The following is a 14,712-nucleotide window of genomic DNA, read 5'->3' on the forward strand; positions in this document are numbered from 1 at the left end:
TTTTTTATTCATGGAAGGGAGGTAACTCTTGTCATGCAAGCATACATTTTCATTCTCAAAGGGCGTAAAGTGATGACGTTAAACCATTTGCTTAATCATCTCGAACTTTCTCAAGAAAGGGAGGTAACCCATACCTAATTGATAAACACGAAGCCGTGCCATGACGGCGAGTGGCAGAAAAAGAGGAACCTGGCCGCATAAGGGTGAGGAAAAAGTGCGTCATTTCCAAAGTGCATCTGGTTGAATCCACCACTTTTTGTCCGAACGCGTACAAATTATTTGATAAGTTACCACCTTATATATGTACCGTAAAATCCCTAGCAAACGCCCACCCCCCCCCCCCCCCCCCGCCCCCCCTCTGCACAGATTCCGGGTACAAGTAAGGGGTGGGCGCTTGCTAGGTATACACCCCTTTGCAAGATAAAGTGTCATCACATTTTCACAAGAGAAAAAAAAAGTGATACAACATGTGATTTATGCAATTTTAATGAAAAATAAACACACCGTTTGTTTACAGAAATAAAGATCAACGTTCTGTGATAGAAAAAAAGAAGAAGAAAAAACCGGCGAATCATCGAACAGTGTGCACAAATCGTAGATAAAGGAGGCCGAATGTCTTAAAACAAATTATTTTTAAAGCAAAAAAGGGGTGGGCGTTTGCTAGGTAGTGACCCCTCTGCACAACTTTTGGCCAAAAGTGGGGGGTGGGCGTTTGCTAGATACTGGGCGTTTGCTAGGGATTTTACGGTAGTAGTCATTTAAAGGTACTGAACTTGTTAAATCCAGGTGCACGGAGCCCCTGGGGCTTTTAGTCATTCCTCAGGCAGCTATCCGTTAGAAGAACTACCAAGTTTCATTGACTTGCACCCAAAGAGTCAAGAACTGCGAATTTTTTACGAATTAATTTCGTACTCGGACCCGGCTGGTCTTGACCTATTTTTGGATCTAAATTTAGATCAAGTAGATCACCACATCATGCACAAAAAGACACGTCACTAGCAAACTATGTCAGACGTCATCATGAGTTTGTGTAAAACAAAATGGAGGCCGGAACCACTCAGTTGAATCGAACTCCGGCCAAACACCACGTAATAACTAGGTTAATTTATGCACTCGCTTGAACAAGAAACTGTCGAGCTTCACAGATGTCGTCGTTGGGTAGTTTTGGGTTTGTTTTACTACCATAGGAGGATTTTTCAACTGTAAATGCACTCAGCTGTGCAGCTGCACAACAAAAACGCAAAACGAAGGCTGTGAGCTGCACTGTGCCTTTAATCGAATTTTCTCTAACCGATTAAAAAAATAGTGTGTGTGCGTGCTTGTGTTTGTGTCCGTGCGTCCGTGCGTACGTGAGTGCGTGCGTGCGTGCATGTGTGTTTGTGTGTGTATGTGGGTGGGTGTTTGCTTGTATGTGTATGTGTGTGTGTGCGTGTGCGTGTGTGTGTGTGTGTGTGTGTGTGCACGGTGGTAAGTGGACAGTTTAGGATATGCATTTTTCCAGCTGTTGTGTGGATGAAAATAAACACAATTGTAATCACTGTTTTTGACGCATTTTGCACCACCTAATCAGCGTTTATCCCTTTTCCAAAGATCCCCGTTTTATTGCACGTGACGACAGCTGAATATAAAGTCTATGCGTTTTCTCCTTAGCTTGGCAGACTTGAGTGGATATCTCGAAGACCAAACAAGGTATGTGCGGTTTCAGTCTTTGAATAGTGGAACTGCAGTATTTAAATGATGTGAGACGTCACAGTTGATGTTGTGAGGATGTGGAGGGGCCAATAGGGGGTAGGATATTTTGTAATCAAAAACATTTCTCCATGTAAAGTTCTCTGAATCATTTCCTTATTTTTCAACCAACAAATAAGCACTTAATTTGTTTCGAAAAAAAACCATTATTGATTAATGCTAATCCTTTAAAACATTTTTACAGGGGTGTTGGACTGAAAACAGCTTGCGTATTTTGTGAGCTATGCTATTCCTAATGATGGAGGTGTCGATCGCTTGAGCGGTCAAAATCGAGAGTTGTTTCGTCAATTACGAGGGGTACTCATAGCTAAAAGAGCTGAATTTCAGCAATCATTTTGGGGGATTGCTTTGAAAATGTTCGAATATTGTGCAAAGATACTGGTCCCACTTCGCGTAAAATTGCTGGAATGCTAGAGATACTTGTTGAAATGTTACGCATAGTTCCGGAAAAAAAGTTTTACAAACTGCCATCGGATTGTCCACTTGTGTCCAACAAATTAATGACTTCACATGTCCACAGACAAATGACTCATACAGGCACTGCCTAAGTTTCATTTGAATGTAACCCCTGGCGTACGTTTGCTAGTCAAGCAAACACATGAGATAAAAATGCAACGTTTACGCCGTTTTGCACAACCAGCGATCGTCGCCTTGCTCTGAAAACATGCTGCGATCACGCTTGGCTGGGCATCACATTGGCACAGATTTCATCCTAACAATGTCAAGTGTGTTAACAGGCTTTGCAAATTTACGTCAGTGCTTATACCTAAATGACACTTTGGCAGTGTTTGTATAAACCATTTGTTTTGTAGACTTGCAAACAATTCTATAACGGTTTTTAAAATTGTTTCCGGATCACAGCATAAAAAAATCTAATAGATCCCTTGACTTTGGGGTAGCGCGACTCTGTTGCTGCTAGCTTTCCACTGGGAGGAAACGACCCGAATTTCCCAGCGATGGGACAATAAAGTAATGGAAAACAAAATTCTAACAGATCCCTTGACTTTGGAGTAGCGCGACTCTGTTGCTGCTAGCTTTCCACTGGGAGGAAGCGACCCGAATTACCCAGCGATGGGACAATATAATAAAGTAATGACCACACAAAAAACAAAAAACAACAACTTATAGATCCCTTGACTTTGGAGATGACAAGAAAATATAGGGCGCATTTACGTGATTTGTAAAACATTTTACAAATCGCGGGGCGCGCCCCGTGATTTGTAAAATGTTTTACATTTTTTACAAATCAAGGGTTTACATGTACGTCTGGTATGTCGGTAAAATATTCTGACAGTTTTAAAGCAATCCAATGAGTCATTGCTGAAATACAGCGCTTTTGGTCATAATACCCACAACAGATTGACGAAAAAAACACGTTCTTGACCGCTCTAGCGATCGACACCTGCATCAGTAGTAATAACATAGCACACGTAAGCGTGTTCACAGTAAATGAGACAAAGAAATTGTCCCGGTGCAAACTAACTATGTTTTAAGTGATTGACATTTTTGTTTGTTCTCTACAACACTTCTGCAGTCCTGAAGACAAATTCTTATCATAATCAGACAGCGGGATTTCCGAAATGGATCTCACGACACAGGCTTTTCTCGTTTGGTTTGATTCTGCCAGAGACGGATGTATCTTAATGACAACGGAGCTCTAGTATTTTGGTGTGTGTTCATCGTGTACATGAATTTGTATTTGTTTACTGATTTGTTGAATTTGTTTTTGGTCGCTGCAGTTTGAAACTACCTAGTGTGTCCGGGACGAGTGAGAGAGAGTTTATTTCGCTGTCTGACAACCATGAAGTCAACTACTGTAGCCATCGTCGCTGTGCTGCTTCTCTTCGTAAGTATTTGCCGTTGAAATTTAAATAAAACCCACAAACACAAGAATGGTTTGACGGCAACATGACGATTTCCGAAGCTAGGTTCACTATCTGCATCACATTCTTGCTTCTTGATTTTGAATTTTGCAACGTGAGCAGTCTATCTGTTTGTTGAGTAGGAAAACTGGCCGTCTGCTTCTAAAATAGGCCTTATATGCGCTGCGTGCTGCGTTCCGTCATGTCATTGAAAGAGGAAAAGAAACTGAAACTTTTGTTTAACTACTTCCAAGAACGAATTTCTCCTTGTTGTGGAACATTTCGCGTAACCGGACATGCATTTGCACAAAAGCAACAGAGATTCAGACTGGTAGCCGGTCACGTTTCGATAAAAGATATCCTCATACTTTGGATGCCGTCATAAGGTTAAATACTGCATTGTTTTGTTTTACCAAGCACACCATTGTGGTCCGTTGGGCGTTTAATCAAATACCATACTTCCATCCACTCGCATCTTTTGGCTCACTTTCTTCGCATTCCACTTACCGTGAAAACTTATCAAAAAAACAAAAAACAAAAACTCTCAATCATATTCTTATAATTCAGTTATGATTCACCAGTACCTAAACAAAATGACATCAAAACATCCAGGAAAGGACCTCGCAATGACAAACACGATCCGTATTTAATTTTCTGGATAAAAAGTCAGTGTTTGCGTTCCATACATTTGCACCGATTGACAGAAGAAAGAAAGTACGTAGATCATTTTTTCTTCTAGAATGGTCTCTTAGCTGAGTCTTTGAAGGGGAAACTGTTTGGCTTGAGGTTACAGGGCTGCGTCTTTCAAGGGAAATCTGGTTGGCTTGAGGTTACCATTACTCATGGTCATAACGATGACAACAACAACAAAGACGTTGACATTGTTGAAGATGATGATGCTTCTGCTGCTGCTTATGATGATGATATTACAAACATAATTACGGTTCCTACCCACAGTGCACCTTGTTTTACTTTAAATCCGTGTTGTTGTTTTTAGGATTTTGATGCGCAATCTGATGATAAGTCCTTGACAGACATTGAGGTTTTGCAGCAGGCACAAAATCAAATATTTATTTTTCTTTGCTTCTGATGTCTTTCAGGTGTTCCGCCTGGATACTCAGGTCTTCATTAGTGCGGGTAAGTATATTTTCTTATGAAACAGCATTAATTACAAACAGAAATCATGACTTTATAAGGTCTTTTCTGATAGGTATACCCATTTCGTTTAAATATGCCGTGCAATTCAGACGGATATAGTTTGTAAAAGAGGGTGATTTCAAGTTTGGAAAACGGAAAGCAGTCCTGGTTTTAACATTCAGTCGAGTGTTGACTAAATGTTCTAACATAGACTAAGAATAGAGACGAGAGTGGAGGTCTATTTATGTGTGTGTGTGTGTGTGTGTGTGTGTGTGTGTGTGTGTGTGTGTGTGTGTGTGTGTGTGTGTGTCTGTGTGTCTGTGTGTGTGTGCATGCGTGCGTGCGTGTGTGTGTTTGTGTGTGTGTGTGTGTGTGTGTGTTTATAGATTCAGTGAAAACAACTGGACCGATCTTCATGAAACTTGAGAGTTCTTGAGTATAATATACCCAGACGTTTTCTTTCTTTTTTTGATAACTATTTTTGATGAGGTCATATCCGGCGGTTAGTGAAAGTTTTGACGGCACTGTCACGCTCTCATTTTTCAATCAATCAATCAATATGAGGCTTATATCGCGTATTCCGTGGGTACAGTTTTAAGCGCATTGATTTATTTTTACTTTTTTAATTTTTTTATTTTATGCAATTTATATCGCGCACATATTCAAGGCGCAGGGATTTATTTATGCCGTGTGAGATGGAATTTTTTTTTACACAATACATCACGCATTCACATCGGCCAGCAGATCGCAGACATTTCGGCGCATATCCTACTTTTCACGGCCTATTATTCCAAGTCACACGGGTATTTTGGTGGACATTTTTATCTATGCCTATACAATTTTGCCAGGAAAGACCCTTTTGTCAATCGTGGGATCTTTAACGTGCACACCCCAATGTAGTGTACACGAAGGGACCTCGGTTTTTCGTCTCATCCGAAAGACTAGCACTTGAACCCACCACCTACGTTAGGAAAGGGGGGAGAAAATTGCTAACGCCCTGACCCAGGGTCGAACTCGCAACCTCTCGCTTCCGAGCGCAAGTGCGTTACCACTCGGCCACCCAGTCCCTCCTATTGATTGATTTTTCAACATTTTGGTCAAGCAATCTTCGACGAAGTACGGACTATGGTCCTGCATTTTGTTTGGAAGCTTGACAATTAGTAAATTAGTTTTCTCCTAAAAGTAATTACAAGTTGTCATTAAAATCATATGTTCATAATCTACTGAATTCAAAAATATACAGATTTGTTATGTTTACTATCAAAATGGAAGAAACAAGATTCAGTAAGTACTATACGTTTGCATAGATACCCTTCGCGGAGACGAACGTGTGTTAAGATAGTGTCTGGTTGGTCGGTACTGTCTGGTCAAATGGGTCAAAATAGCCATTTCTGCGTTTTCGCTGCTTGTGGAAGTCACTTCAAATACTTTTATGATACGAGTGATAAATATCAAGGCTACCGACACATAGCCACTTTTGTTGGTTTTGTTACATTTTCATTTTTATCAATTTTATCAAGCAATGGGCACTCCCGGGGATTCCCCTTTTACGCGCGCTTCATGAAACCCTGCTGCAAAATGCATGTGTTGCTATTTGTCATCTGTGCGCTGCTTGCAGCGTTTTGTGCGGAAAGAGGGCTTGCCGCAGACAAAGACAGAGATGCCGTGGCAGAGAGAGGGAGAGAGAGAGAGAGAGAGAGAGAGAGAGAGAGAGAGAGAGAGAGAGAGAGAGAGAGAGAGAGAGAGAGAGAGAGAGAGAGAGACGCAGACACAGACACAGACACAGACACAGACGCAGATAATTATTTTATTCAATAGGTCATAGCCCCTTATGAAGGGGTGTGAACAAACGACAAACGGTTAACATTGCATATAAATTAAACTCAACAGGTGCACACACAAGAGAGAGAGAGAGAGAGAGAGAGAGAGAGAGAGAGAGAGAGAAAGAGAGAGAGAGAGAAAGAGAGAGAGAGAGAGAGATAGAGAGAGAGAGTGAAAGAGAGGGAAATAGAGAGAGATAACTCCCCCCTCACACCCCCCCACACACACACACACACACACACACATACACACACACACACACATACACACGCATAACACACACACACACACAAACACACACACACACACACACAGACACACACACACACACTCGCATGAGCACTATCTCACACTTCAATTCAATGTGAATAATTATATACTCTTATGCTTGGTAGATATAATTTATATTAATGACAAATGACAGTCTTATCTCTAAGAGAGTTTATTTGTAGATATATTACAAATGTAGCTGCCACTTGTATTTTGTTTACTTCTATTTACGACGACCATTAATGAAGTATGACGCGGCCTTTTTGGGTTGAACGTTTTTGCGAGTTTGAAGGGAATAACCACCATTTATATTCCATGAATAGCCTTTAAATAGCAGGGTGCATTAATACTTTCATAAATCACCAGAAACATTCGTTTACCTCGTCTTAATTAACGAGTGATATTTTTCAAACACAAATGCAATAAAGCATGTCTGAGTAATATGTACGTACCATCCACAGTCACGTACAATCAAAAGTAAAAAATAAGCTTAATTCGGAAAAAAACCCAAAAAAAAAACACTCTGTGTGGATATGTGTGCACTCCAACATATGCTTTTTTTTTTTACATTTTTTATGTTTTCCTAAAATATATAGTTTGGAGCGCTACTAATACAACTCTAGCATGCTAGTACATGCAGATTCTTACGAAATGGGGATAAAGTTACAATTTACAGGTTATCTGGACTGTCGCAGAGTAAAAAAAATACCAAATTCATATCGTAATATTCACGGTACATCACACAATGCTTAAATGCTTTATTTGTGCAGCTTAGTAGTCTGTGCTCGTAGCAAACACTAAAGTAAAATACACTCTGACCCGAAAACGCAAAATTCTGACGCCATCATGGATAACGTAATGCCCCATAACACGCAAACAAAGTTTAGCTCTACGACTCTTATTATCATATCGTTATCATCAAGGGATGTACTTTGGAATGATAAATAGTTCTCGTTATTTATCGCTGTGTCCTGCACTGCATCTTTCACAAACGGCTTGTGAGACCTTTAAGTAATATACGACTCATATATAATATGCTGACTGTAAGCAAATGATAACAGACAAGTATAGCAGATGGCTGTAAAGATTATCCTGCATTTAGATGTTGATATCATTATCATGTCTGGTATCCATACACCACGGGCGGTATCAAGCGAAACGCCCACGTCATCACGGAATGGATGCAACCGTTTTTATGGGGACATTTTCAAAGTCGTTAGACAGATGTTTCATTGCATATAGGGCCACATGCACAGACAGAAAATGATGTAAAACGTAAACGTAGTTACGCAATTTCATTTGATTATTCAGAACTCTGATCATGCAATGTTCAAGCGAGTTGAACACATCATCGCATTCAGAGAGAGAGGGTGCGTATGGTGCCTTGCCATTCTGTTCACACAAACCAACCGACAAAGGTGGCTTTTCGGTGTTTCAACACGGTTAAGTGTTTTATTGTTAAAAATAAGAAATGACATTCCTTCGAATAAGTCATCCAGGTATGTTTAATTCAAACGTTTAGTTTGTTTTTGTTATTTTTAGAATGATGAAACAGGGTCCTGGCCTGACCGCTAAAACATTAAACGGGATACATAGAATTAGTCATGATTGTCAAACAGTCACATGGTGCACTAAGTTGGCAATCAAACATAAAACAGGCCCCCTAGAATCAGTCATGGTTGGTCAAATAGTCACATGGTGCACTACAATAAAACATAAAACGGGCCCCCTAGAATCAGTCATGGTTGGTCAAATAGTCACATGGTGCACTACAATAAAACATAAAACGGGCCCCCTAGAATCAGTCATGGTTGGTCAAATAGTCACATGGTGCACTACAATAAAACATAAAACGGGCCCCCTAGAATCAGTCATGGTTGGTCAAATAGTCACATGGTGCACTACAATAAAACATAAAACGGGCCCCCTAGAATCAGTCATGGTTGGTCAAACAGTCACATGGTGCACTACAATAAAACATAAAACGGGTCCCCTAGAATCAGTCATGATTGGTCAAATAGTCATATTGTACACTAAAATGGCAATGAAATATAAAAGCGCTGGTGATATGGCGGCAGCCTGTCATTGCAAAAAAGTCAGCTGAAAGTCGATTCAAATTGGGTCATTCGAACGGTGACTCAACAGTCACATTCATACGTGTTTAACTTCATCAACAGACAGGATCTTGATATATTTTCAGAATGATGACTTCAATCCTGCCGGAATTTAATCGTCTTGTATGCATGTTATTATCTGCTTATCATTGTATTTGTATAAATATAGCTTGGTCGGGGCTCCAGGGTAAACTTCGTTGGTCACTGAATCGTCCATTGACAGCAGAGCTTGACTTTATTTGCATTCCATTGCAGACGTTTAACAAAAATGTTGTGTCGTTCGTTGATTCTGCTCTTTGTTGTTGGTAAGTTTGTAACTTTGTATGCGTTACATTATTCTTATTTTAACATATCAATGTCCAACGAAAAAAAGCTGAAAGTTCCGTAAAACAGATTTGTTTTAACTTTTCAAAACGTTCAATTATTTCAAGTCAAAAGAATTGATCTTTTTCAGAAAGTATAACACTGATCTTGACTAGGCGATCATCCAAGAATATTTCTTCAGAGTTTCTACACTGGAATGTTTGTCATGATTAGCTAGACATCAAAACCACCTGGTTAAGGCCTTCCTCAATGAAGCCCGAAGTTGACTTGGCGAAAGACGGGCGCTGTGGCTGGGTGGTAAGACGTCGGCCTCTTAATCGGAAGGTCGAGGGTTCGAATCCCGGCCGCGGCCGCCTGGTGTGTTAAGTGTGGAGATTTTTCCGATCTCCCAGGTCAACTTATGTGCAGACCTGCTAGTGGCTTATCCCCCTTCGTGTGTACACGCAAGCACAAGACCAAGTGCGCACGGAAAAGATCCTGTAATCCATGTCAGAGTTCGGTGGGTTATAGAAACACGAAAATACCCAGCATGCTTCCTCCGAAAGCGGCGTATGGCTGCCTTAATGGCGGGGTAAAAACGGCCATACACGTAAAATTCCACACGTGCAAAAACACGAGTATACGTGGGAGTTTTAGCCCACGAACGCAGAAGAAGAAGAAGAAGAAGACTTGGCGAAGACTTGGCTAAGTCTTGTTACCAACAGTTCAGTGCCGACATTGTGTGCGGTAAACCTCGAGAAGTTGACTTTCAAAAGTAGACTTTGCCCAATTATTAGTAGGCTTATGTTTTAGGATTCCTTTTAAAGTAAATGCGTCAGCGCTTTCTTGTGTCCAAAAAAATTATTATCTTGGTTAAAAAAGAAATGCAGTGCGCTCGGTTTCATTATGCGAGTCCGACAGTTTGACTAAATGTCTTAATTTCGCTTTAAGCGTCTTGTTTGATTCTTATTTTTGAAATGCTAGGAGCCTGTCTGATTTTCGATTTGAAATGTTTAGTAATTTCAATACCAGTGAATGTATCGAATAAACATTCGAATTCTCGTCTTCGAGTCCGACAAAAATTCATACTTAGGCAGCAAGTTTGAGGGCGTTCACCCCTTAAACATCAAAGGAATTCTTAATAAAAATCGATCGATACAAAACTGTTATTATGGGGGCGAGGACGCCCCCATTCTATACGGATAGTTTCGAGGTTGACCATGGGCAGCGCCATTTTGTTGTGAAATACGTCATCAGTTTGTGTACACAGGAAGTTGTGACATCCGTCACCCTATGGGAGGGGTGACGTCAAAATTGTTCATCTGTAGAAAGTTGTGAAATCCGTCACCCTATGGGAGGGGTGACGTCAAAATTGGTCATCACAGAGTTTGTGTAACACAGGAAGTTGTGAAATACGTCACCCTATGGGAGGGGTGACGTCAAAATTGTTCAACAAAAACATGATATGTCGCATTGTGCAGGGTCAACTGCAACAAACTCAAACCGAGCCATTCATACCTAGCTGTATTTGAGTGACTTATATACCCGACATTTTTATTTCTTATTTTTAGCACAGGTGTAGGAAAAATCATGAACCAAAATGTTATTTATTTTCTAATTTAACATTTTTTTTACAAATATGACCATGGTCTTTTAAACATACAGTGACATTAAACATTGTTATGTTAAAAAAAAGAAAAAAGAAAAAAAGCTTTTGTGCACAAATCAGAAAATACATTGTACATTTTACCTACAGGCCAAACCGTGAGTGTCTGTGGCAAAGCCCGACCCAGGAAATTGCACTGATTTTATATTTAGATCAGAGAGAAATTGTCAAGAACAGGCGCTTGCATTTGGATGTGTCCAATGATAGTAGGTTTGGTTGTGATCAATCAGAATAATGTAGGAATAAAAATGTATGACAGTTTAGTATGATGACATGTAATTCACATATGCTGAAATATGATATTATACATCATGTAATATTATTATGGCTGTTGCCATGACCATGAAACCCAACAAAGGTTTAATGTAATGTAATTCAAAATACCAAAACCGAGCACCTATTAATCTCGTCTTTGCGCGTGAAGATTGAGGCCGTCTGCCAGTAGCGGTTAGGTCATACAGTGGAACCCCTCTCTAGCGACCTTTAAAATGTTGACAAAAATCGGTCCTTGTGGAGGGGGGTCCTTACAGAGGGAGGGGGCGGAGTCAGGGGGCCACAAAGAAAGTCAGATTTAAAAAAAAAAAGAAAACAGAGAAGTTTGAGTTGCTGACGACCGTTCTCTCTGAAAGCAAACTGCTTCGATTTCATGTTTGTCCTTGGTGTCCACCAGTTCTGGTGCATGTACTACCCTGGCCAAGTTTCCTCTCAAGACATCAAAGAGACCGCCCCAGTATACTCTACAGCCTCTGGGCGAACCACCTCTCATAGCTAAAACTGGGTCAATGACCCCTGGGAAGAAGGTCAGTGTCTATAAAAATTTTACTCCTAGGCCTGCGGCCAGGGGGGGGGGGGGGGGGGAGTATACCGGTACCATTTGAGAATCAGACCAAATGAGAATTGAACCATTTGAGAACATCCTTTTTTTTCAATCACTACATCGAAGGCCTGCGGCCCGGGGTTCACATGGGTTGGTTTGTTTGTTTGTTTCAAACCCACACCCATATACACACATTTCCCATTTAAACCATTTGTCGGCCCCCTGTCGATATTTATCGACTAAGTTCCTTGTTTGTATTTTCGACAGTCATTGTTCACCTAGACCGCTGGCGCGGTGTCGGAGGAACACTGACTGTCTCGGTCTATGCAATATGTCATATTTTTATCAAAAACAAAAATAACGTATACTTTTTGTGTGCAGGCGTGGTGATGGCCAGGGATGTTAAAAGAGCGGTGTGTCCCTCCTCCGTGGCAGACATCACCTCGACTTGCGACCAAAATACCAGCCATATCGAAGAAGACAGTTGTCCGTGAGTGTTGATTCCATGAAGCGATACTTTGCTTGAACGGTCATTCGACTGCTGCTTTGTATTTTTTATTTTAAAGGACAAGGCTTGTTGAGCATTTCCCTTTTTATGTTTTGCTTGTATTTTGCTTGTTTGTTGTTGTTGTTGTTGTTGTTGTTGTTGTTGTTGTTGTTGTTGTTGTTGTTGTTGTTGTTGTTGGTGGTGGTGGTGGTGGTGGTGGTGGCGGTATTGTTGTTGTTGTTGTTGGTGTTGTTGTCGCTGTTGTGTTGTTGTTGATGTTGTGTGTGTGTGTGTGTATGTGTGTGTGTGTGTGTGTGAGAGTGTGTGTGTGTGTGTATGTGTGTGTGTGTGTATGTATTCTTGGGTGTGGTTTTTTTAGAGATAAAGAGAGAAAAGCAGAGTATTGACATTGTGTATGAATGCATGTAGAGGGGTGGTCTTAAAGAAGCCTGGCCAGATCTAAGATGGAGAGCCGCACTGTTATAACGGTGAGTTGTGTGCCTTTACATCCCCAACAGATCTAGGATGGAGAGCCGCACTGTTATCACGGTGAGTTGTGTGCCTTTACATCCCCAACAGATCTAAGATGGAGAGCCGCACTGTTATCACGGTGAGTTGTGTGCCTTTACATCCCCAACAGATCTAAGATGGAGAGCCGCACTGTTATCACGGTGAGTTGTGTGCCTTTACATCCCCAACAGATCTAAGATGGAGAGCCGCACTGTTATCACGGTGAGTTGTGTGCCTTTACATCCCCAACAGATCTAAGATGGAGAGCCGCACTGTTATCACGGTGAGTTGTGTGCCTTTACATCCCCAACAGATCTAGGATGGAGAGCCGCACTGTTATCACGGTGAGTTGTGTGCCTTTACATCCCCAACAGATCTAGGATGGAGAGCCGCACTGTTATCACGGTGAGTTGTGTGCCTTTACATCCCGAACAGATCTAAGATGGAGAGCCGCACTGTTATCACGGTGAGTTTTGTGCCTTTACATCCCCAACAGATCTAGGATGGAGAGCCGCACTGTTATCACGGTGAGTTGTGTGCCTTTACATCCCCAACAGATCTAAGATGGAGAGCCGCACTGTTATCACGGTGAGTTGTGTGCCCTTACATCCCGAACAGATCTAAGATGGAGAGCCGCACTGTTATCACGGTGAGTTGTGTGCCTTTACATCCCGAACAGATCGAAGATGGAGAGCCGCACTGTTATCACGGTGAGTTGTGTGCCTTTACATCCCCAACAGATCTAGGATGGAGAGCCCCACTGTTATCACGGTGAGTTGTGTGCCTTTACATCCCCAACAGATCTAAGATGGAGAGCCGCACTGTTATCACGGTGAGTTGTGTGCCTTTACATCCCCAACAGATCTAAGATGGAGAGCCGCACTGTTATCACGGTGAGTTGTGTGCCTTTACATCACGAACAGATCTAAGATGGAGAGCCGCACTGTTATCACGGTGAGTTGTGTGCCTTTACATCCCCAACAGATCTAGGATGGAGAGCCGCACTGTTATCACGGTGAGTTGTGTGCCTTTACATCCCCAACAGATCTAGGATGGCTGACATGACCGCTCTGACATCATTCTGCCTTTGACATATACACAGGAAGGAAAATATGTTTAATGATACACGACACTGATACATGCAAAGCCTGGCGGGGGCCTTACGCGTTAATTTCTGCTGCTGATTTGACGAAGTCACCGAGATAAAATTCGTTCCAGACATATTTTTTCAGTTCCTCCGAGGCCACGCAGAAGAAGTAACGGAATGTTAGCGTGACGATATGTTTTGCAATATGACGTCTTATTGAACTTTGTTTCGCTTTTGACGTGAGAAAGCCAAGAAGAGACGTCTTGGTGTGTTTAGTCGCTGTCGTTTCTCATTAAACATGTGTGGCCTTTCGACCATCCCATCAAAGCTTGACCAAATCGTTAGCTATCTGTCATCCGGAACAGTGTATCATTGGTCCTGTTTTGTCACGAGAACTGTAACTGAGTTTGTTTTGTCTGTATTATAAAGTCAGTCAAATAGAATTCTCTAATTTCTCACACTTAATTGTTTCAACACACTCTGAAAATATCACAGACAAATATATCAGCAAAATAATAGTTATAGATTTATAACTGAGTTTGCAAGTACGGTCAAAATGCGGGCGCAGGATGGGTTTAAAATAATTAGACGTACGTGACAGTCATAGCACTGACGACGTTTATTTTTTTTAATTCTTGAAAAGCCAAACAGATTACGTCTGTGACATTGCCAATTCTCTCTTCATTTCACTTGGCGCACTATACATATTCCATAAATAATAGCCGACGAGCTCTATTATCCAAATAGATTGCACCATGTTTTATTGTTAACTAAATAAAGCCCACTTCGTCAACATCACGGGCCAAAGAATCAAGACACAGCCATTGGGGTGTGCACGTTAAAGATCCCACGATTGACAAAAGGGTCTTTCCTGGCAAAATTGTATAGG

At 41.3% G+C, this 14,712-nt stretch overlaps 1 protein-coding gene across 2 annotated transcripts in view; it reads left to right on the forward strand.

Annotated features, from left to right (window-relative positions):
- Positions 1-1,530: 1,530 nt before the first annotated feature.
- Positions 1,531-14,712, forward strand: part of LOC138961911 (uncharacterized) — a 14,600-nt gene continuing 1,418 nt past the window's right edge. Inside the window, exons 1-4 of one of the 2 annotated variants that reach the window (XM_070333584.1) lie at positions 1,531-1,689; positions 3,489-3,595; positions 4,712-4,748; positions 12,121-12,229. In XM_070333584.1, the coding sequence (XP_070189685.1) occupies positions 3,551-3,595; positions 4,712-4,748; positions 12,121-12,229 (191 nt within the window). In that variant the 5' untranslated portion in view covers positions 1,531-1,689; positions 3,489-3,550. Of the gene's footprint in view, positions 1,690-1,765; positions 1,789-3,488; positions 3,596-4,711; positions 4,749-12,120; positions 12,230-14,712 lie in introns of those variants that run through there. The other variant, XM_070333585.1, reaches the window with a different exon arrangement.

This window comes from Littorina saxatilis, linkage group LG3 (genome assembly GCF_037325665.1).
Source record: "Littorina saxatilis isolate snail1 linkage group LG3, US_GU_Lsax_2.0, whole genome shotgun sequence".
Lineage (NCBI taxonomy): Eukaryota > Metazoa > Mollusca > Gastropoda > Littorinimorpha > Littorinidae > Littorina > Littorina saxatilis.